Here is a 22,068-nt window from a genome sequence, read left to right on the forward strand (position 1 = left end):
GTAACAGTATTAATATTATCCAGGTAAGTATTCCTGTTGAAAACATATAAAAAGGAGCATGGCAAGTAACCTAAAATGGCAGCAAATAAAGGAGCATTTAAAAAATCTTAATCAGCATTTAAACAACATTACTGACAACAACAATATAAACCTTTCTCATTGTGACCTATCCCGAGTAATGACTTTAAGGTAGAATGAGCAATATGCTTACATAACATCTGTATCACTTTCATCACTGATTATGTCTTTCTGGAGTTACATTGTCAATTCAAAATCATAGCCAAGGCAGCTTACCAATTGCTGTAGTTAACACAAATACTTGCTCCATCTTTTTTCCATCGTTGTAAAATGCCAGATACCAAGGCCCTTGGTCCATATACTCTATGAAACCTGTTTCCTGCAGTGAGGTTAAGATCAGGTTCCGAGGGGAGTGCTGGGTATCATCAGAGCTCTTGGAGTCCTGTTTGACCAGTTGTTTTCCATCCATTAGTTTTACAAAATCAAACTGGAACAAATACAAACACAAATATGAGCCGCTACTTTTACTTCTAAGGCTGATAAACATCTCTCACTTCAATTGTGCTACTTCATACTTCTTTGCTTTGGAGGTGGGCAAAGTGGGAGAAGAGGTTATTCATTCTTAAGAATATCTAAACCCAAAAGCATATTATTAATTCTGAAAAAATAACTGTTTAAAAATAATAAACCAAGAAATACAAAAATTCTTACTTAGTATTATGCAAGAGAATCTTGATATTTTACTAAAGTATCTGAGAGAAGATACTTGAAAATAGACATTTCCCTTGAAATGTTACCATGACCTTCTTTACAAATTAAAAAGAGTTTTACAGTTTTTAAAACAAATAAATGAACAGTTGAAAATTTGAGAACATTCATCATAATTTACTACCTTTGTGGTAATATATTTAAACATTCAAAGACCCTGTCCTTTTTTTTTTCCTAATCGGTGGACAAGCACATGGCACACATATCCCAAGCCCCAGATGGTTATGATTCCCTATGCTACTTCTTAGATGGAGCAGGGCCTCAAATGGGTTCATGTAAGGAAGAGATAAGGGAAGGAAATTAAGGGAAATGATGTGGCAAAGGTTTATAAAAGGGTCTTGTAAACCATAGAGGTTTTACATATTTGTGTTTTTATTAACAATAACAAGGAAAAAATTTTACCTGCAAGACAAAACGTGCCTTTTTGACTCATTTCCCTCTTGATTTGCATTGCTTTATTGGGACCACAGGTCAGGAATGTATGGAAGCAGCGGAGGAGGTGTGGGCACCAAAGCTAAGTAAGAGGAGGGGGCTGGGAAGGCTCATGACCATCCTGTTCCAGGAAGCAGAACTCAAGTTGCAAGAATGTTTCCTTAAACTCCCTTTTTTGAATCTGCTCTGCTAAATGCTAGTCCTTATTTCTCAGTACCATTTTTTTTCATTCGCTTGACTGTGATTATTCTCGATATTTGCTCATTACAAAAACTGTCTGCCTTCACCTTTGACTCCCACATACTTTGCAAGTCACAACCCCTAAACTATTCATCTCACCACTCTCTAAAAGGGTCAAGAAATACCTATAATATCAAATACCTGAGTATGTGTAGGTGGAATGTTTCTTCTGCCATAAATTCCCAGCAGAGAGTCCTTGGCTAAAGAAATATTGAATTTCAGATATATAGGATGGTGGATAGTAATCTGGAAACGCCAGAATAAGCCAGGTGGAATGGTCTGCATGACCTGTGCACCAATGTCAACTTCTCCGGTGTCTATTGCCCGTCCCTTCTGAAACACTGGTTTTAAAAGTAAAGAAAATTATACATAATATTAATCTTAATTTATAAAGCAATGGTTTTTAGATTTTCAAGAACAGGTATATCAAAAAAACTTACTCAGCTCTTTCTTCCTCCTCACCCCACCCATCTTTTAAGACCTTACCCAAATTTAATATCTTCCAAGGAGCCTTCCATAACCAACCACTATATCAGTCTCTCTTTCCTCTAAACTACTATTGCATTTATTTCCATCATTTGAGTCAGTTTAACCATTATTTACTGAGTTTTGTCTTGGTAGCTGTAGGAGATACAAAGATGAGTAAAATACAGTTCTCGCTCTCAAGGAACTTTGAATATAAGAGAGAAAACAGGACAAGTACACAAATATCCACATTGTAAAGGAAAATACCTGAGCTGGGTATACAAAGGAAGGAAAAGGTTTTGGTTGGAGGATACTCATCATTCCTAGTTGTCTCAGTCCCCTTCATATTCTTTAATTTTCTCCTTAGCACTTATCACCACCTAACATAGCACATGTTTTATTTATTTATTGTTTATCACCTATTTTCTCCCGATAGAATATAAGGTCCATGAGGCTGTGGCTGTTTTGTTTATTGCTTTATCCCCAGTAACTAGAAAAATATAGGCAAATAGTATGTGATCAGTACATATTTATTCAATGAATGAATGAAAGAATGAATCAGAAAAGCCTATGTATGGGAAGTGGTACTGAAGATGGGCCTTAAAGGATGGAAAGGATTTCAACAGAGCTGTTGGGAAGGATTTTCCATGTGAAGGGAACAGCTTGAACCAAAACAAAGAGGGAAACCGTAAAGCTAAGGTGCAGGGTATGGGTATATAGAGAGGAGCAGTTGGAGATAGGGCTGGAGGGAAAGGACGGCATGATAGTCTATAGCTCCTTGAGAGCCAGTCCTAAATAGTTTACTTAGTAAAGGATGGAAAGCCATTAAAGGTTTTTAGAAAGAGGGGAGAGGTTGGGTACATTAGAGAGGCTAATTTTGGGACTTCCCTGGTGGCACAGTGGTTAAGAATCTGCCTGCCAATGCAGGGGACACAGGTTCGAGCCCTGGTCTGGGGAGATCCCACATGCCCCGGAGCAAATAAGCCCATGCACCACAACTACTGAGCCCGTGTACTGCAACTACTGAAGCCCACGCACCTAGAGCCCGTGCTGTGCAACAAGAGAAGCCACCGGAATGAGAAGCCCACGCACCACAATGAAGAGTAGCCCCCGCTAGCTGCACCTAAAGAAAGCCCGTGCGCAGCAACGAAGACCCAATGCAGCCAAAAAAATAAATAAAAAAAAAAAAAAGGCTAATCTTGAGGCAGAAAGTAGGATGCATTAGAACAGGAAGGCACAAGAACGATATAGGAATTATGGGGCAATAATTCAGGTGAATGACATGAAGATCTAAATTTAGGGTAGAACCAACAGCTTATGTGGAAAAAGTACATTCCAGTCAATTGTAAAATTAATAAGTGGGACTACATCAAACTAATGAGATTCTGCACAGCAAAGGAAACAATAAATAAACTGGAAAGGCAACCTACAGAATGGGAGAAAATACTTGCAAACCATATGTAGCCAGCCCTCAGTTCTGTGGGGGATTGGTTCTAGTATCCCCATGGATCCTAAAATCTGTGGATGCTCAAGTCCCATATATAAAATGGCAAAGTATTTGCACATGACCTATGTACATCCTCTCATATACTTTAAATCATCTCTAGATGGCTTACAATACCTAATACAATGTAGATGCTATGTAAATAGTTGCTCACTTGTGGCAAATTCAAATTTTGCTTTTTGGAACTTTCTGGAATTTTTTTCCCCCGAATATTTTTGATTTGAGGTTGGTTGAATCCGCAGATGCAGAACCCGAGAATATGGAAGGCTAAATGTATCTGACAAGGCATTAATATCCAAAATATATAAAGAACTTATAAAATTCAATAGCAAAACAGCAAATAATCCAATTTTTAAAAATGGACAAAGGACTCGAATATATATAAGGACTCGAATATATATATTTTCCAAAGAAGACATATTAATGGCCAATAGGTATATGAAAGGTGCTTAACATCACTAATCACTGGGGGAATGCAAATCAAAATCACAATGAGATATCACCTCACACCTGTTCGGTTAGATATTATCAAAAACACAAGAGATAGGGCTTCCCTGGTGGCGCAGTGGTTGAGAATCTGCCTGCTAATGCAGGGGACACGGGTTCGAGCCCTGGTCTCGGAAGATCCCACATGCCGCGGAGCAACTGGGCCCGTGAGCCACAACTACTGAGCCTGCGCGTCTGGAGCCTGTGCTCCGCGACAAGAGAGGCCGCGATAGTGAGAGGCCCGTGCACCGCGATGAAGAGTGACCCCCGCTTGCCACAACTAGAGAAAGCCCTCGCACAGAAACGAAGACCCAACACAGCCAAAATAAATAAAATAAAAATAAATAAATAAGAAGACCCCAAGATCACTATTAAAAAAAAAAACAAAAAAAAAACACAAGAGATAAATGTTGGTGAGGATGTGGAGAAAAGAAAATCCTTGTGTACTGTTGGTAGAAATGCAAAATGGTACTGCCATTTTGGAAAACAGTATGGAGGTTCCTCAAAAAACTAAAAATAGAACCATCATATGATACAGCAGTCCTACCCCTGGGTATATATCCAAAGGAATTGAAATCAGCATCCCAAAGAGATATCTGCACTCCCATATTCACTGCAGCATTATTCACAATAGCCAAGATATGGAAACAACCTAAATGTCCTTCAGTGGATAAATGGATAAAGAAGATGTGAGATTTTATATATATATATATTACTCAGCCATAAAAAAGAAGAAATCCTGCCATTGGCAACAACATGGATGAATCTGAAGGGCATTATGCTTAGTGAAATAAGGCAGACAGAAAGAAGTCGATTTCATGGAAACAAGAATAGAATGGTGGTTGCCAGGGCTGGAGGGAGGGGAAAATGGGGTGATGTAGGTCGAAGGGTACAAATTTTCAGTTATAAGATGTTTTGAGGATCTAATGTACAGCATGGTGACTATAGCTAATAATATGGTAATGTATACTTGAAAAATGCTGTGAGTAAATCTTAAGCATTTTCACCACACACACACACACACACACACACACACACGAGTTGACTGTGTTAACTATGCGAGGTGATGAATGTTTTAATTATCTTGATCTTGGTAATCATTCTACAATATATATGTATACCAAATCATCATGCTGTATACTTTAAATATATATGATCATATTTGTCAATTATGCCTCAATAATGTTTTAAAAAATCACATATTATCTGGGAAGTGTAAAACTGGATTATCCTGAAGAATGGTACAAATATCAACTAACTTCAGATTATTATAAATTTTAAAAATCTTATAATTTCAAGCATAAATACTAAAAACTAAAAATTTATTTTTTGAACTAGCATAGAGAAAATAATACTGAGATTAAAAATAATTTATCTAAACAAAGGTAAGAAGGGGAAGACAGACTAGATGGGACAATTAGAAAACATAAAAGAAGATGGAAGATAAATTTCATATATCTATATCTATAATTAAAAATAAAGAGTAATGAGCTAAACGTTTGTGTTAAAAGGTAAGAACCACCATTCAGAATTAAGAAGTAAAATCTAATTATGTTTCTTACAAAAAACATATCTAAAATATAAAGAGTTATTTATAATAATAAAACAAATTATTTCCCCAGGAAGAAAAGACAAAAAAAAAAGAAAAAAAAGAATGGAAGAAGACAATGTAAAGGACAGTTCTATAGTAGTGCTTCTCAAACTGGAATGTGTAGGGACTTCCCTGGCGGTCCAGTGGTTAGGACTCGGTGCTTTTCACTGCCAGGGCCCGGGTTCAATCCCTGGTCGGGGAACTAAGATCCTGTGAGTTCCCAACTAATGCCCATGCTTCGTGGTCCACAGCCCACATGCTGGGAAGCAAGGTTCTGAGGACCCTGGGAACCTACGTGTGGGGAATGAGGCGGGGTGGTCAAAATTGTAATTTTGTGACTTAGTGACAGTAGCAAAAACAGGAAACCTAGAAGGAGCTGGTTAGTATGAGAGAATGTTAGTGTATCAGGTTTTTATTATTTCTTGCCATATTTTCTAATTATTTCAGCTGTGCTAGCTTAATATAAGTTTCTTGGGATTCTTTATTATGTGGTGGTGGGGAGGGAAGAGAGAGAAGCAGAGGGGCAAGAATTAGTTTGCCTTGATTTTAAGCAAGGAGGATTACATCTCAGGAGGGCAAGTTCAATTTGGCCTCATTTCACTCTCCCTTTATATTTTGCAGCCATCAACTCCTTTTCCACACCAAACACAGTTTAAAAACACACATGGTCTCTGTCCTTTGTGTTCACCCACTATAAAATTAACAGCCCATTAAGAAACACACCTGCAGTGGCTTTATTCAGAGGCCAATGCCTTGCAGCTTTTAACTCCCTAAAATACCTCCATTATTGCTTTCTGTGTTAAGGCTAAGAGTAATAACTATTTTAAGAATGTTCACTGTTAACTGTTAATAATAGATTTCAAATGCAATTTTGAACATAATTATGTACTACAGGACACATAATTTTGTGGAATTGACATTTATAATAAAATACGCCCTTTGAGATGATAAATGACCAACTGAGGACCTTATTTTTCAGTGGAAGTTACTTTTTTCCATGTGAGGCAGAACAGTTTGGTCCCTAAAGGGTTGATTATACATTTAACTCTTAAGGTCCTGGAGCAGACAAATCTCTTCAATCAGCAGTAATTAACAGACCATGTTTATGTGGACATGTCTGTTCTCAATTTAATGTTCAGTTTGTTCAACTGCTATCCTCATTAGGGGCTTTTATCACTTGTTAAAATGCATCATTTGGTCATGCAAACAATATTATAAACCTAAGAATTTAAAATGTTTTAGGTTTAGTTTCCCCAAAGAAGGCATACAGATGGTCAAGAAGCACATGAAAAGCTGCTCAACATCACTAATTATTAGAGAAATGCAAATCAAAACATCAATGAGGTTCACCTCACACCAGTTAGAATGGGCATCATCAGAAAATCTACAAACAACAAATGTTGGAGAGGGTGTGGAGAAAAGGGAATCCTCTTGCACTGTGGGTGGGAATGTAAATTGATACAGCCACTATGGAGAACAGTATGGAGGTTCCTTTAAAAACTAAAAATAGAACTACCATATGACCCAGCAATCCCACTACTGGGCATATGCCCTGAGAAAACCGTAATTCAAAAAGACACATGCACCGCAATGTTCATTGCAGCACTATTTACAATAGTCAGGTCATGGAAGCAACCTAAATGCCCATCAACAGACGAATGGATAAAGAAGATGTGGTACATATATACAATGGAATATTACTCAGCCATAAAAAGGAATGAAATTGAGTCATTTGTAGGGATGTGGATGGATCTAGAGACTGTCATACAGAGTGAAGTAAGTCAGAAAGAGAAAAACAAATATTGTATTAACTCATATATGTGGAACCTAGAAAAACGGTACAGATGAACCGGTTTGCAGGGCAGAAGTTGAGACACAGATGTAGAGAACAAACGTATGGACACCAAGGGGGGAAAACCGCAGTGGGGTGGGGATGATGGTGTGCTGAATTGGGCGATTGGGATTGACATGTGTACACTGATGTGTAAAAAATTGATGACTAATAAGAACCTGCAGTATAAGCAAACAAACAAACAAACAAAACAACTAATACTAAACTTTCTTTGGGTTATTTGTATGTATAAAAAAATTTGAAAAATAAAATTCAAAAATTCAAAAAAAACACACCCAGCATGGCACATGACAAGTGCTCAATAAATGATCGTTATTATTTGTATCTAGAAATGTCATCATTCCTGGTGCTGTGCAATGTAGATTTTCGCCATAGTATTTAGCTCATTAACAGCAAATAAATTCACTTTGAAATAAAAAAAAGTGACAAAAACATGTTTTAGGTTCAGCAAACAGTATTTTAAAGGTGCTGTGAACAGTCTCCAATGAATATAGATTCTGTCATTTTTAAAAAATCAGGACAAAACTGGCTGATGGACATTAACCTTTATATATGAGCTTTACTGAATGCTACACCATCTCTCCCTTCTGTATTTTATAGCATCATATATTGCATAATAAGGCCACTTAAATGTTATTCACCAAATCTAAAGAAACTCGTGAAGTTGTGTTGTTGGAGTTTCCTAGTTATTAGCATTACCAAATATCCAAAGCATATATACATGTCATTTATAAAAATGATTTTAAAAGAAGATGGTCTTACTCTTTGAGAGCCTGCATCACAGTTAAGACAAGGTAGGTAAAGAGACGTGACAACATGAATGAACATGTGGGCTATAACTTAAATAAAAATAGCAAAGCAAGCTTTTTGCAGTGATTTGGTATTAGAGAAATCTTCACAGCTTGCAGATGGAAAATTTCTCAGCCCCTAACCTTTTAGAGCTTAGTGCATCAGAAAGGAAGATATCTCCCTGTTAGCAATTTACTTCACTAAATAGACTGTTCCTTTTTCACTTCTCTCAAAATTAGTTATGGATTACAATGTAGTGATTATTGGTTAATTTATTATTTCATTATTTTTCTTAATGTACTTCAAAGGAGGAAACTAAAGAGAAGGAAATTACATGCAGAAAAACAACATGTAATGTGATTTCATGAGAAAATTCTGCATCAATATAGGTAAGTAGAATAATTTTGGACAAACTTAACACTGATTCTGATCCTTCATTTGCAAATCGTCAGTGGCAGAGTTAAAATACAGCACTAAGGTACAGATTTCGTTTTAATTATCATTTTAATACTCATGTTTTAATTATCATTTAATCACTTATTTTACTGAAGCATATCAGAAGGCCCAAGAGGGTCATATTCTTCAGTAACAGGCACTTCCTTGCACAAATCCAAGATGAAGTGCAGATAGCCACGGATTATATCAGACTTTGAAGTACTGTAGCTATCACAGTCTCACCAATATCCACCAATTTAGTTTGAGCTAAACACTCTCTTTATAGGTTGCAACACAGGCATCAACTGCAGAGTAGGAAAAAACAATGGCAGATAGGCTGGGTTGAAGGATGGCAAACTGATGGTGCAAAAGGAGAAGGCCAAGCTACCTGAAAGATAAAATACAGAGGCTGGAATTGGTGACAGACATCATATGTAGTAGTTCTACTGACTAAACCAAAGCTTCGTTCAGACACATACCTGACTACTAATAACATGATTTTAATAGCATTGTCCTTACAAGAGAGGGGGTAAATAACTGGACATATACATGTATTTGTTTTTTCTACTTAATATAGCTAGACTGGATTCAATGATTCTGTGCAAAACTCAGTGGGACATTAGTAGAAGATACTGACACATGGTTATTTAAAAGATTCCACTATCAGGTCCTTGTGTAAAAATGACTAGGTTAGAGGCTTTGGTTGTGTCCATAACAGCAATCTTAGAAGTCTTTTAAAGACATCTGCAAATTCCATAAAAAGTATCTAAGCTAAAAAAGTACCGTTTTAACTGAAGGGAATGTTGTCCAAAGAGATGAAAAAGAAATATGCCTTAAGATTCTATTTCCCCTTCACTTCATCCTATAGCACAAAAGACACAATCAAGTGGCTTTGGTACGTCTTTCACCTGAATTAGTCCTAGTGTGTCTCTCATGTTTTAAGTACCATCTTCTTTGTGTTCTTTCAAATACAGTGATTGTTTCACAGTAACAAGTCATTGTGAAATTTAGAATAACAGTGCTTGGAGCAAAATGGGCCTATTCCCTGTGATCAAAAGGTTAAGAGATGAAAAGGGGATGGGGAAAAACCTAACCTGTCCATCTATGTGGCTTTGTATAATTTTCCTTATACGAACCATTGAAGAAAAGTATGTATTCAACTCTCACTTTCTAGATGGTGTATTACACATGCCTTTTATATTGTTATACCCAGGAGTATGCAGGAGAAAGAAAAGGAAGAATGAACCTTGTACATAGTAGGTGCTTGGTAAATACTGTTTCAGTGAATTAATAAAATAGTAATCTTGATAATTTATTTAGTACTGTTGATCATTTATTTTGACATTTCAGTACAAGGTTTGGTGCGAGGAAGAATTGAAATCATCTACATACATAGACCTTTGGGAACTGACTGTGAATAAAATATGTTCAGCAATGAAATACCTCTGTCTTACTGACAATGATAATAGCTGATTTTGTAGAAAAGTCCACTAACTAATCTTACACTTGAGAAATACACTACTGTATAAGTGTAAATAGTTATGTCCACACACTGACAGACTTCAGATTCCAGTACAGTATCTTATCGAGTATTGCATACATCTTCTCACACAGAAATAAAATGGCATTGTTAAAATCTTACCCTTAATTAAAGGACTAATTTTGAATTGCATTTTGACTCTATAGATCTATTTTTGAACACATATCAGCATTATTCATAACAGCCAAAAAAGGTGAAAATCCACAAAGATCCATCAACTAATGAATGGATAAACAAAATACGTTATATCCATACAGTGGAATATTATCATACAATGGAATATTATAAAAAGGAACAGGGCTTCCCTGGTGGCGCAGTGGTTGAGAGTCCACCTGCTGATGCAGGGGACACGGGTTCGTGCCCCGGTCCGGGAAGATCCCACATGCCGCGGAACAGCTGGGCCCGTGAGCCATGGCCGCTGAGCCTGCGCGTCCGGAGCCTGTGCTCCGCAACGGGAGAGGCCACAACAGTGAGAGGCCCGCGTACCGCACAAAAAAAAAAAAAAAAAAAAAAAAAAGGAACAAAGTAGTGGTACGTGCTACAACATGGAGAAACCTTGAAAACTTTATGTTAAGTGAAGGAAGACAGAAAAGAAAAGGCTACACATTATGACCGCATTTATATGAAATGTACAAATAGGCAAATCTATAGAAACAGAATAAATTAGTGGTAGCCAGGGGCTGGGGGAGAGCTGGGGATAGGAAGTAACTGCCAGTGCCTATGAAGTTTCTTTTTGGCGTGATGAAAATGTTCTAGAATTAAATAGTAGTGATGGCTACCCAACTCTGAATATATTAAGAATCACTGAACTGTAGACATTAAATCAGTGAATTATACAGTATGTAAATTACAGTTAGCCCTCCATATCCATGGGTTCCATATCCGTGGATTCAACCAATGGTGAATCAAAAATACTCAGAAAAACAAAATCCCAGAAAGCTCCATAAAGCAAAACTTGAATTTGCTGCACTCAAATATACAACTATTTACATAGAATTTACATTGTATTCGGTATTATAAGTAATCTAGAGATGATTTAAGGTATAGGGGAGGATGTGCCTAGGTTATACACAAATACTACACCATTTTATATAAGGGACTTGAGCATCCACAGATTTTCGTCCCTGGGTAGGTCCTGGAACCAATCCCTGTGGATACCAAGGGACAACTGTATATGGATGTACATACTCCTGTCACTTAAAAAAAAAATTCTAATCATACAACTGTATATCTCAACAAAGCTATTACAAAAAATATGGTTGGAAGGTATAAATTGCCATGCATAACCTACACACACATTCACACAAACTATCGTGCACTGTCATAAGAGTTTTGATGTGTTTCTAAATGGTATTAGAAGGTCACCTGTTACCTAGAAGCTGAACTGTCTCCTGGCCAGTACTTTTAGGACATGTAATTGGTAGTTCACAGCAGGAATGCCTATTTTCTATATTTTATATAATGTTAGATGTTTGTTATATGTAGGTTACTATGATCACATCCTTCTGGACTTTGGGATAGTGGCAGGAGGGCAGGTCATGGCTCATTTTCTGTAGCTTCCCCCTTTGTATCTTAGAATATAAGTTCCCAGAGGACAGGACAATCACGTCTGTCTAAATTCTTGACATCTACGTACCAGGCATTTAATAAAGACAATTATATTATGACCCTCCTATCCCATAGCTGAGAGTAATGAGGGGGTTACATATCTTCTTGTGCCAGGTCTTGGGAAAGAGAAGCAGCCAGCATAGGCACCAGTTCTCATGGGCTGTCATATTGCTACAGATTTTGATACATTTTGAGAATCCAGAAAATCTATAATTATACCAAATTAAAACTCTGCGACTTCCCTGGTGGTGCAGTGGTTAAGAATCCGCCTGCCAATGCAGGGGACACGGGTTCAAGCCCTGGTCCGGGAAGATCTCACATGCCGCAGAGCAACTAAGCCCGTGCACCACAACTACTGAGCCCGTGTGCTGCAACTACTGAAGCCCGCGTGGCTAGACAGAGCCTGTGCTCCACAACAAGAGAAGCCACCACAAGGAGAAGCCCGCACACCACAATGAAGAGTAGTCCCTGCTCACCGCAACTAGAGAAAGCCCGCGCACAGCAACAAAGACCCAACGCAGCCAAAAATAAATTAATTAAAAAAAAATTAAAACTTTTCTTCACAAATAAAAGTCATTACAGAGAGTAATAATAATAATAGTAATCATAATAGATGGTAACATCTATTGAACGTATTTTGTCTTCTTTTTGAACTCCTACCTCTTATTTCCACAATATCAAAGTGTCTCTCTCATACACAGTGTGCCATACAGTTGGTGTCAGTTTATCTCTGAGGCTCCTCCCTCCCCATCTCTCCCCGAGAGACTTTGTCCCTTTACCATCTCCTTTCTTACTAGCACCCTCCATGTCTCCCTCTCTATTAGTTTCTTATTCTGTATATTCAAACAACCACATGTCTCTCTTCTTTAATAAAAAAATGGAATAAAATGAAACAACTGCTCCTTCATCTAGTTATCAAACTATTTATATCCTTCCTTTCCTTGCCAAACTGTCTCCATCTGCTGCCTCTATTGCTTCATTATTCATTTACCACATAGGCTATTACCACCTGCATTTCCCCCTTACCACCCTATCATTCCAGTCTCCTAAACATGTGGTCTTTAAGGTCAACTAGGATTGATTTTTCTTGTTTCTCAAGGCTCAGCTCAAGCTACTTCTATAATAACAATCATCTTTTCATCTTCTTTCTTTTAAGCCTCTTAGTCACCTAACCATCTTATTTCTATTTCTGTACAACAGTTGGTTGCATGTTATTTTGCACTGTGTGTGTATGTATGCATGTTTCTTCCAGCTCTACTATTTAATAGGGACCTTCTCAAGGGCAAAAGCTATGTCTTCTGCTTCATTTTTTAACTTTCCACAGTACTTACTACAGTTAAAATAGCACCTTGACTCAAAGTAGCATCAAAAATCATGAGCTTCTACTCTATGTTTCTGAATACTAAGATTTCATTTTTCTTCCCTTGATATTATTTTAATGGAGGGTTTGAGGTGGTCAAGAATCTCATACAATTCAACGTTTTACATGTATTCTTCCCTCTCCCTGGACCACTGGCAATGGCAAGACGGTATCCGTGTACAGTCCTGGTGAGGACACCTTTGGTAGGATATAAAATGGAAATAGGAAAAGGCAACTAAAATGACTAAGGGAGCACAGGAGCTACAAGTAGAGTACAGAAGTAAAACCAAAGACTCTTAGTATTAGAAAAGCAAAGGCTAAGAAAGGATTTGTGATTATTATATATGGGATTGCCAAAGTTATGAATAGGAAAAAATGCAGACTTGTGCATTAGATCCTGGAACTTCAGCACTTTATTTTCAAAAGTAAATTTTACATACTAGAGTTACCCTGACTTCACAAAAAAGCTACTAAATGTTTGAACTTCCTCCAAAAATAATACAGGCCAAAAGATATAACTGGACACTCAACAGGATTAGATATACACATGGCTGATAAATTTCTACAATGGACTGCTTCTTTCAAAAACCTAAGACATTATAAACATGTTATGGGAAGATCCCGTAGCTTTCAAAGGACTACTCCAGGAGGATAAATATGTCATTCTATAGCATACCATTTAGTGCCTCTGTCAGGTGTAGACTCTTGGGGTAGAGGGACCAAAAGGCAGACATAGTTCATAGGCATCACAGGAAAGGTATGTTTAAAAAAAAAGTTTAAAAAAAAGGAAAATGAGGATTAAAATGAAACAAGAATGAAACGTAAAACATATATGGCCAAGAACATTTAACATGAATTTTTTATACTGTAAATAAGTTGGCCTTTTAGCATAGTGAACCCTTTCCATAAATCTTTTTAGAAGTCAGGCCTCCAGTATGCTTTAGAAAAGCTTTTGTTAAAACTGAGGTATATTGATAAAGTGATTTAATATAGTTGAAAACAAGTTGCAGCACTCTAGCTGGGCCCCCTGAAACCTTGTGTTAGAGAAACATCTATATAGCATTATAGGAAACATTTACTGTAATTTGCCATCAATCTTTAAAACTAATAATGTTATGCTCCCAACACTGTTGTCTTTGTTAGTGCATTACTACTATTTTATTCATGTGGTTTGTTGTGCTTATATGAATTATTCGCAATTCTACAACAATATCCTAGACTCTAGTATCCTCTAAGTAAAAGATACTGAAACTATGGGCTGACTCAAATGGCAACTGAGTGCATTTTAATATCCACAAGTCCTATGGACGAATATTGAAGAACCACAGAATTATAATGCAGGACTGTGTTCCATCTGAATGCACAATGATTACCTGGGTGGGGTTGGTGCAGTTTTTTACTTTGGTACCACAAAATGAATCTTCACTTACTGACTGGGTCTGTGAAATAAATATCGGTGAAACTGTAAGTAAATTTAGAATTCAACCTGTTATTCAGGGCCCACAACTGTTATAGCATAAGTTGCCTCCAAATGTAACTATTCCGTAGGTGGAAAGAAAACAAAACAAAGCCAAAAAACAAGCAACACACACACACACACACACACACACACACACACCTCTTCAGCTAAGTCTACAAGGAAAGGAGGTCAGAAAGGTGCATTTTGTGCTGTTGTTTAATTTTCAATTCCCAAGGGTACTTGTGTGTGTGCAAGTGTATGTGTTCTCCTTTGAGGAGGAGGGAGTGCTTGGGGAACCTAGATCTTTGGTGTGAAATGTAAGATTTGCAAAGTACTCTTTGGGAGAGGAGGGAGATACAGATGGCAGAGTAAGAGGACATGGAGCTCACATCCCCCTACCAACGTATCAAAAATACATCTACATGTGGAACAATCCTCACTGAAAACTAAATGGAAACTGGTTAGAAGGACTCCTGTACAACCAAGGTTGTAAGAAAGATACACACATAATCAGGTAGGACAGAAAGAAAAGTCTCGGCTTTGGACCTGTGCACCTGGGAGGGGAACTGGAGGAAAAGGGATATCACATAGGTGGATACCGGCCCTGGGGAGTGAGCAGGTCGAACCACAGACTGGACGTCTCAGTCCATGGGTACTATGCGGAGAAGACAAGCCCCCTTAGCTGTCTGGAGGACTGCTGGGTCAGATAGAAAGTCTGGTGAAGCCTGGACTCTGCTTGTGAGGTCTGCCCCAGCAGTTGCTGGGTTTCCTGAGACCACCATGCCATGCACCACAGCCTGAGCTGAGTGAACGCTCTGGCCCCACTCACTCCATGCCATAGCACGGCACTGGATCTGGGGCTGATATGACCGGGGAAAAGATTAGATCACGGGCCGCAGAGGTGATCCAGTGCGGGGGCGGAGCTATTGTTGACACTTACTTAGGCAGCGCCTCAGAAGCAGCCCAGATCTCTGACGGCAGCCGCTCTACTGCAGCTCACTACTTGATACATGCAGAGAGTCCAAGCGGGTCCCGCCAGACCTGTGGAGCAATTCCACAAGGGGGCAGGGGTGGTGGAGGCAGTGGGCAGTGATCAACTGTGAGAAACGAAGGGGTCTCGCACCCGAGGCTGCCTCTGAGTGGAGCCTCAGACACCTACACAGGCAGTGCATCAGACCTCTGTCTGCACATGGGCCCCGCTTATTTCAGCACTCCCCTCCTCTGGGGCAGAGGTCTCAGTGTGTGGAGAGTGAAAATCACATACTTGAAACAGAGCCAGCTCGAGTCAAACCCTTGGGGCTTCTGCTCCAGCAACTTGATTAGACCCTGCCCCTGACAGGGCGGTGATAACCACTGAGCAGAGAGGAAGTCCCACCTCACACCCTGAGCAGCTCTAGTTCCTCCATTTCCAGCCCCACACCCTACCAAGGTGAGAGCTGCCAGCACACCCTGAGGAAAGATGTGATTTGCATCCACGTCAAATCCAGTCCTCCCATCAAAGGCGCTGGGCACAAGCAGTCTGTATGGGGCTGCTCCCACATAAGAACACTCCTTCAAGACCACAATAGGTAACTGTTTCACCTAAATTCATACAGATGGAGAAAGTTAAGCAAAATGAAAATGCAGAGGAACTACTTTCAACTGAAAGAGCAAGAGAAAAGTCCTGAAAAAATGAAAAATGAAACAGAAATAAAGTATCAGATAATAATTTATCAGATAAAGAATTCAAAACATTGGTATAAAAATGTTAACTGAATTATGGAAAAGAAATGATCTAAACAATGAACATTTTAACAAGGAACTAGCCGAATCAGAAATGAATAATCAAAAGCTGAAACAAAAAAAACGTATTAGAATGAATGAATAGCAGGCTAAGTGATACAGAAGAACGCATAAGTGGTCTGGAAGATAGAATAATGGAAATCACCCAATCAGAACAGCAGAAAGAAAAACAAATTAAAAAAAAAAATGAAAGCAACTTAAGAGATCTCTAAGATAACATCAAGCTTTCCAGCATTTGCACTATAGGGGTTCCAAATGGAGAATAGAAAGAGAAGGGGATCAAAAATGTATTTGAGGAAATTATGGCTAAAAATTTCGCAAACCTGAAGAAGGAAACAGATATCCAGGTACAGAAAGCACAGGGGGTCCCAAACAAGATGAGCCCAAACTGAGCCACAGCAAGAAATATCATAATTAAAATGCCAAAAGTTAAAGATAAAGAGAGAATCCTAAAGGCAGCAAGAGAAAAACAAAGGTTCACATACAAGGGAATCCCCATAATGCTACTAGCTGATTTCTCTTCAGAAACTGCAGGCCAGAAGGGAGTGGCATAATATATTCAAAGTCCTGAAAGGGAAAAACCTGCAACCTGAGATACTTTACCTAGCAAGATTGTCATTTAGAATAGAAGGACAACAAGTAATAAAATGGCAATAAGTACATACCTATCAATAATTACTTGAAGCGTCAATGGACTAAATGCTCTGATCAAAAGAAATAAGGTGGCTCATTGGATTAAAAAAACAAGACCCTTTTGTATGCCAACAAATTGGACAACCTAGAAGAAATGGACAAATTTTTAAAAGATATAATCTGCCAAGACAGAATCAAGAAGAAATGGACAATATGAACACAGCGACCACTAGTAGTGAAATTGAAGCTGTAATAAAAAAACTCCCAGCAAACAGAAGTCCAGGATCAGACAGCTTCACAGGGGAATTCTATAAAACATATAAAGAAGAACTAATACCTATCCTCAAACTATTCAAAAAAAATTGAAGAGGATGGAACATTCCCAAATTCATTCTACGAAGCCACCATTACCCTGATACCAAAATCAGACAAAGACATGATAAAAAAAGAAAATTACAGGCCAATATCTCTGATGAATATAGATGCAAAAATCCTCAACAAAATATTAGCAAACCAAATCCAACAATACACAAAAAGAATCAGACACCATGATCAAGTTGGAGTTATGCCAAGGACACAAGGATGCTTCAAAATTCACAAATCAATCAATGTGATACACAACATTGACAAAAGGAAGAATAGAAATAGAAATCACATGATCATCTCAATAGACACAGAAAAAGCAGTTGACAAAAATTTAACATCCATTGATAAAAACTCTCATCAAAGTGGGTATAGAGGGAAAAAATCTCAACATAATAAAGGCCATTTATGACAAACCCACAGCTAACATCATACTCAAGGGTGTAAAACTGAAAGCATTTCCTCTAAATTCAGGAGCAAGACAAGGATGGCCACTCTCACCACTTCTATTTAACATAGTACTGGAAGTCCTAGCCACAAAAATCAGACAAGAAAAAGAAATAAAAGCATCCAAACTGGAAAGGAAGAATTAAAACTGTCACTTTTTGCAGATAACATGATACTTTATATAGAAAACCCTAAAGTCTCCACCGAAAAACTATTAGAACTAATAAATGAATTCCACAAAGTTGCAGGATACAAGATTAATATACAGAAATCTGTTGCTTTTCTATATAATAATTAACTATCAGAAAGAGAAGGAATAAAATATCTAGGAAAAACTTAATCAAGGAGGTGAAAGACCTATACTCTGAAAACTATAAACATTGATGAAGGAAACTGAAGATGATACAAAGAAATGGGAAGATACCCCATGCTCTTTCATTAGAAGAATTAATATTGTTAAAATGTCCATACTACCTAAAGCAATCTACAGATTTAATGCAATTCCTATCAAAATATCCATGACATTTTTCACAGAACTAGAACAAATAATACTAAAACTCATATGGAACCACAAAAGACCCTGAATTGCCAAAGCAATCCTGAGGATAAAGAACAAAGCTGGAGGTATCACACTCCCAGAGTTCATACTATAATACAAAGCCACAGCAATCAAAAAGCACAGTACTGGGGCTTCCCTGGTGGCGCAGTGGTTGAGAGTCCACCTGCCGATGCAGGGGACACGGGTTTGTGTCCCGGTCCGGGAAGATCCCACATGCCGCGGAGCGACTGGGCCCGTGAGCCATGGCCGCTGAGCCTGTGCGTTCGGAGCCTGTGCTCCGCAACGGGAGAGGCCACAACAGTGAGAGGCCCGCATACCACAAAAAAAAAAAAAAAAAAAAAAAAAGCACAGTACTGGCACTAAAACAGACACATCGATCAATGAAATAGAATAGAGAGCCCAGAAATAAAACCCATGCACCTATCGTCAATTAATCTATGACAAAGGAGGCAAGAATATACAATGGAGAAAAGACAGTCTCTCCAACAAGTGGTACTAGGAAAACTGGACAGACACACGTAAAACAATGAGATCAGAACATTTCCTCATACCATATACAAAAATAAACTCAAAATGGATTAAAGACCTAAATGTAATACCTGAAACCATAAAACTGCTAGAAGAGAACACAGGCAGAACATTCTTTGACATAAATCATAGCAATATCTTTTTGGATCTGTCTCCTAAGGGAAAAGAAATGAAAGCAAAAATAAACAAGTTGGATACAAAAATAAACTCAAAATGGATTAAAAACCTAAATGTAATACCTGAAACCGTAAAACTCCTAGAAGAGAACGTAGGCAGAACATTCTTTGACATAAATCATAGCAATATTTTTTTGGCTCTGTCTCCTAAGGGAAAAGAAATAAAAGCAAAAATAAACAAGTGGGACCTAATCAAACTTAAAAGCTTTTGCGCAGCAAAGGAAACCAGTGACAAAATGAAAAGACTGCCTATTGAATGGAAGAAAATATTTATAAATGATATGACCAACAAGGGGTTAATACCTAAAATATATAAATAGCTCTTACAACTCAATATAAAAAAAAACCAAACAACCCAATCAAAAAATGGGAAAAAGACCTGAACAGACATTTTTCCAAAGAAGATATACAGATGGCTAACATGAAAAGATGCTCAACATCGCTAATTGCTAGAGAAATGCAAATCAAAACAACAATGAGATCTCACCTCACACTTGTCAGAATGGCTATCATCAAAAAGTCTACAAATAATCAATGCTGGAGTGGATGTGGAGCAAAGGGAATACTTATACACTGTTGGTGGGAATGTAAATTGATGCACCCACTGTGGAAAACAGTATGGAGTTTCCTCTAAAAATTAAACCACCATGTGATCCAGCAATCCAACTCCTGGGTATACAACTGGAAAAGTGAAAAGATACATGCACCCTAATGTTCATAGCAGCTCTATTTACAATAGCCAAGACATGGAAGGAACCCTAGTGCCCATCAACAGGTGACTAGCTTAAGAAGATGTGGTATGTATATACAATGGAATATTACTCAGCCATAATAAAGAATGAAATACTGCAAGCTGCAGCAACACGGATAGGCCTAGAGAATATTATGCTTTGTGAAATAAGTGAGACAAAGACAAATACTGTATGATATCACTTATATATGGAATCTAAACAATAATACAAATGAACATATATGCAAAACAGAAGGAGATTAACAGATGTAAAAAAACTAATGGTTACCAGTGGGGAGAGGGAAGTGGCAAATTAGGGATATGGGGTTAAGAGATACAAGCTACTATGTATAAAATAGATAAGCAACAAAGATATATTGTATAGCACAGGGAGTTATAGCCATTATCTCGTAATAACTTTTAATGGAGTATAATCTGTAAAAATACTGAATCACTATGCTGTACACCTGAAATTAATATAATATTGTAAATCAACTATATTTCAAAAAAAAGTTTTTTAAATAGAAAATGCAGAACACTATGGAGACAGGTGAGAAGATTAAGTATACGTCTGAAATTAAGTAGTGATGGCAACCAGAATGTTTTAGAAAATAGATGTTAAGGATACAGCAAGAGAAAATTGATAAAACATGGTGGATATGGTGACTATATTGGTAGTGGGACTAGAAAGGGTATAACTAAAGATGACTATCCACATGGGGAAGATATGGTAATGTATGTAGTGGGAGAATAAAAGACTTCAAAGAAATTATAAGGACAATAAAATATCAATAAAAAAAACAGTGCAGAAAATGGCAAAAAAAAAAAGTATTCTTAGGGAAGGGATGTGACTATTAGCATTGAGATCTTTAATCAAGACAGCTGTTACTTAAACAACTGGCCTTGAGAAAAGAATTTTGTAAAAAAGAAAGAAAAGACCCAAAAAAGGGTGCTGAGATAACAGTAAAGAGATTGGATCCTAATCTCAGCTCTGCCTGTAGTTATGTCTATTATGCAAGGCAAGTCACTTAACCTTCTTGTGTTCTCCTTTTCAACTATAAAACAAGGGTAACAATAGCTGCTACAGCATAAAACTGTTATGTGGATAAAAGACATTAAAGTATTCTGAAACTGCAAATGCTTTCTAAGTGCATATGATTATTGTTATATACATGTCAAAAACCGAAACTTATAATGCAGAAAACTGGGAATTAATTATTTGAATGACAACAGAATTCTCTGCAAGTACTTTAAATGGGAAGATGCGGTTTACAAATTTTACAGACACACATTTCCACCACTTCCCAGGAGTATATCCCCTTTTGCAAAAATAGGTCAACTTTTACTTGGAATGGCTAATTGATCAAAGGAGAAGGAAATGACTTAAATCTGCATAACACCCATGCTCCATTTACTGCGCTTTTCCTGATACCCTCCCTTAACTGACTCCCCTCACATCTTTTGTTTTCAGATGAGATGGTACCTAAGGTGATGGCTTGGGTCATTTCCCGGAGGTGCTCAGTTTTCCTGGGTCTCTCCCATGAAAACAGGAGGTGCACATGTTATTTAACTTGCTTGTTTTTCTCCTAATTTATCTTTCTTTTTATTACAAGGGGGTCTCAGCCAAGAACCTGAAGGGTAAAGGGAAAATTATTTTTCCTTCCCTGCAAAGCCAACTCCCTTTTTTTTCAGAGGAGAAACTGGAGCCCAGACAGGTGAAGCTATAGTCACAGTTTGGTCCTGGCTGAAGCATCTTCACGACAGGCTATAGATTGTGTCATATCAATCGGCTATACGTTGTTTACATGGTCGTATATTCAACAGACATTGACTAGAAAATGTCTTTTTTTTCCTTCAACTTTGCGGAGATAGATTTTGTAGGATGAACTTAAAAGAAATGTCACTTCCTCCCAAGGCCAGCCTTTTGCAAAAATTGTAAAGGAGATAAAGGTTGTCTTTAGTGTCCTTTAGTTTTCTGTCTCTCCATCCACCCTTTTTGTTCCTGGGCATCCAACCTGCAGGAATTCAGTACCCTCATCTACCCAATAAACTTCTTCCTCATTCAGACTGTTACTGACAATGTTGGATTTTACCTGAGCCCTATGCCCCTGGAAAACAGAGTTGGTTAAGAGATTACCCCAACCTTTTGCCTTCAGATATCCTTCCACCCTTTTATGATTTAGGAAGTGGCTTACCACAAAACAAACAAATAAATAAGCAAAAATAACCAAACTGAAAACCCTTTTCCCGAAGACTTATTAGAGAAGGCTCTCTGTCCGTTCTTTCTCAGCACTCCCATAAGA

At 37.8% G+C, this 22,068-nt stretch overlaps 1 protein-coding gene across 3 annotated transcripts in view; it reads right to left on the reverse strand.

Moving 5' to 3' along the window:
* The window catches only part of TENM1 (teneurin transmembrane protein 1), a gene marked incomplete at both ends in the record, with an annotated part of 582,495 nt that overhangs the window by 267,853 nt on the left and 292,574 nt on the right, over positions 1–22,068 (reverse strand). For all 3 annotated transcript variants that reach the window (XM_079727499.1, XM_079727498.1, XM_079727497.1), the window contains 2 exons: positions 295–505; positions 1,600–1,799. In XM_079727499.1, coding sequence (XP_079583625.1) covers positions 295–505; positions 1,600–1,799 — 411 coding nt within the window. The remainder of the gene's footprint in view (positions 1–294; positions 506–1,599; positions 1,800–22,068) is intronic.

Source organism: Hyperoodon ampullatus (genome assembly GCF_949752795.1).
Source record: "Hyperoodon ampullatus genome assembly, chromosome: X".
NCBI classification, from domain to species: domain Eukaryota; kingdom Metazoa; phylum Chordata; class Mammalia; order Artiodactyla; family Ziphiidae; genus Hyperoodon; species Hyperoodon ampullatus.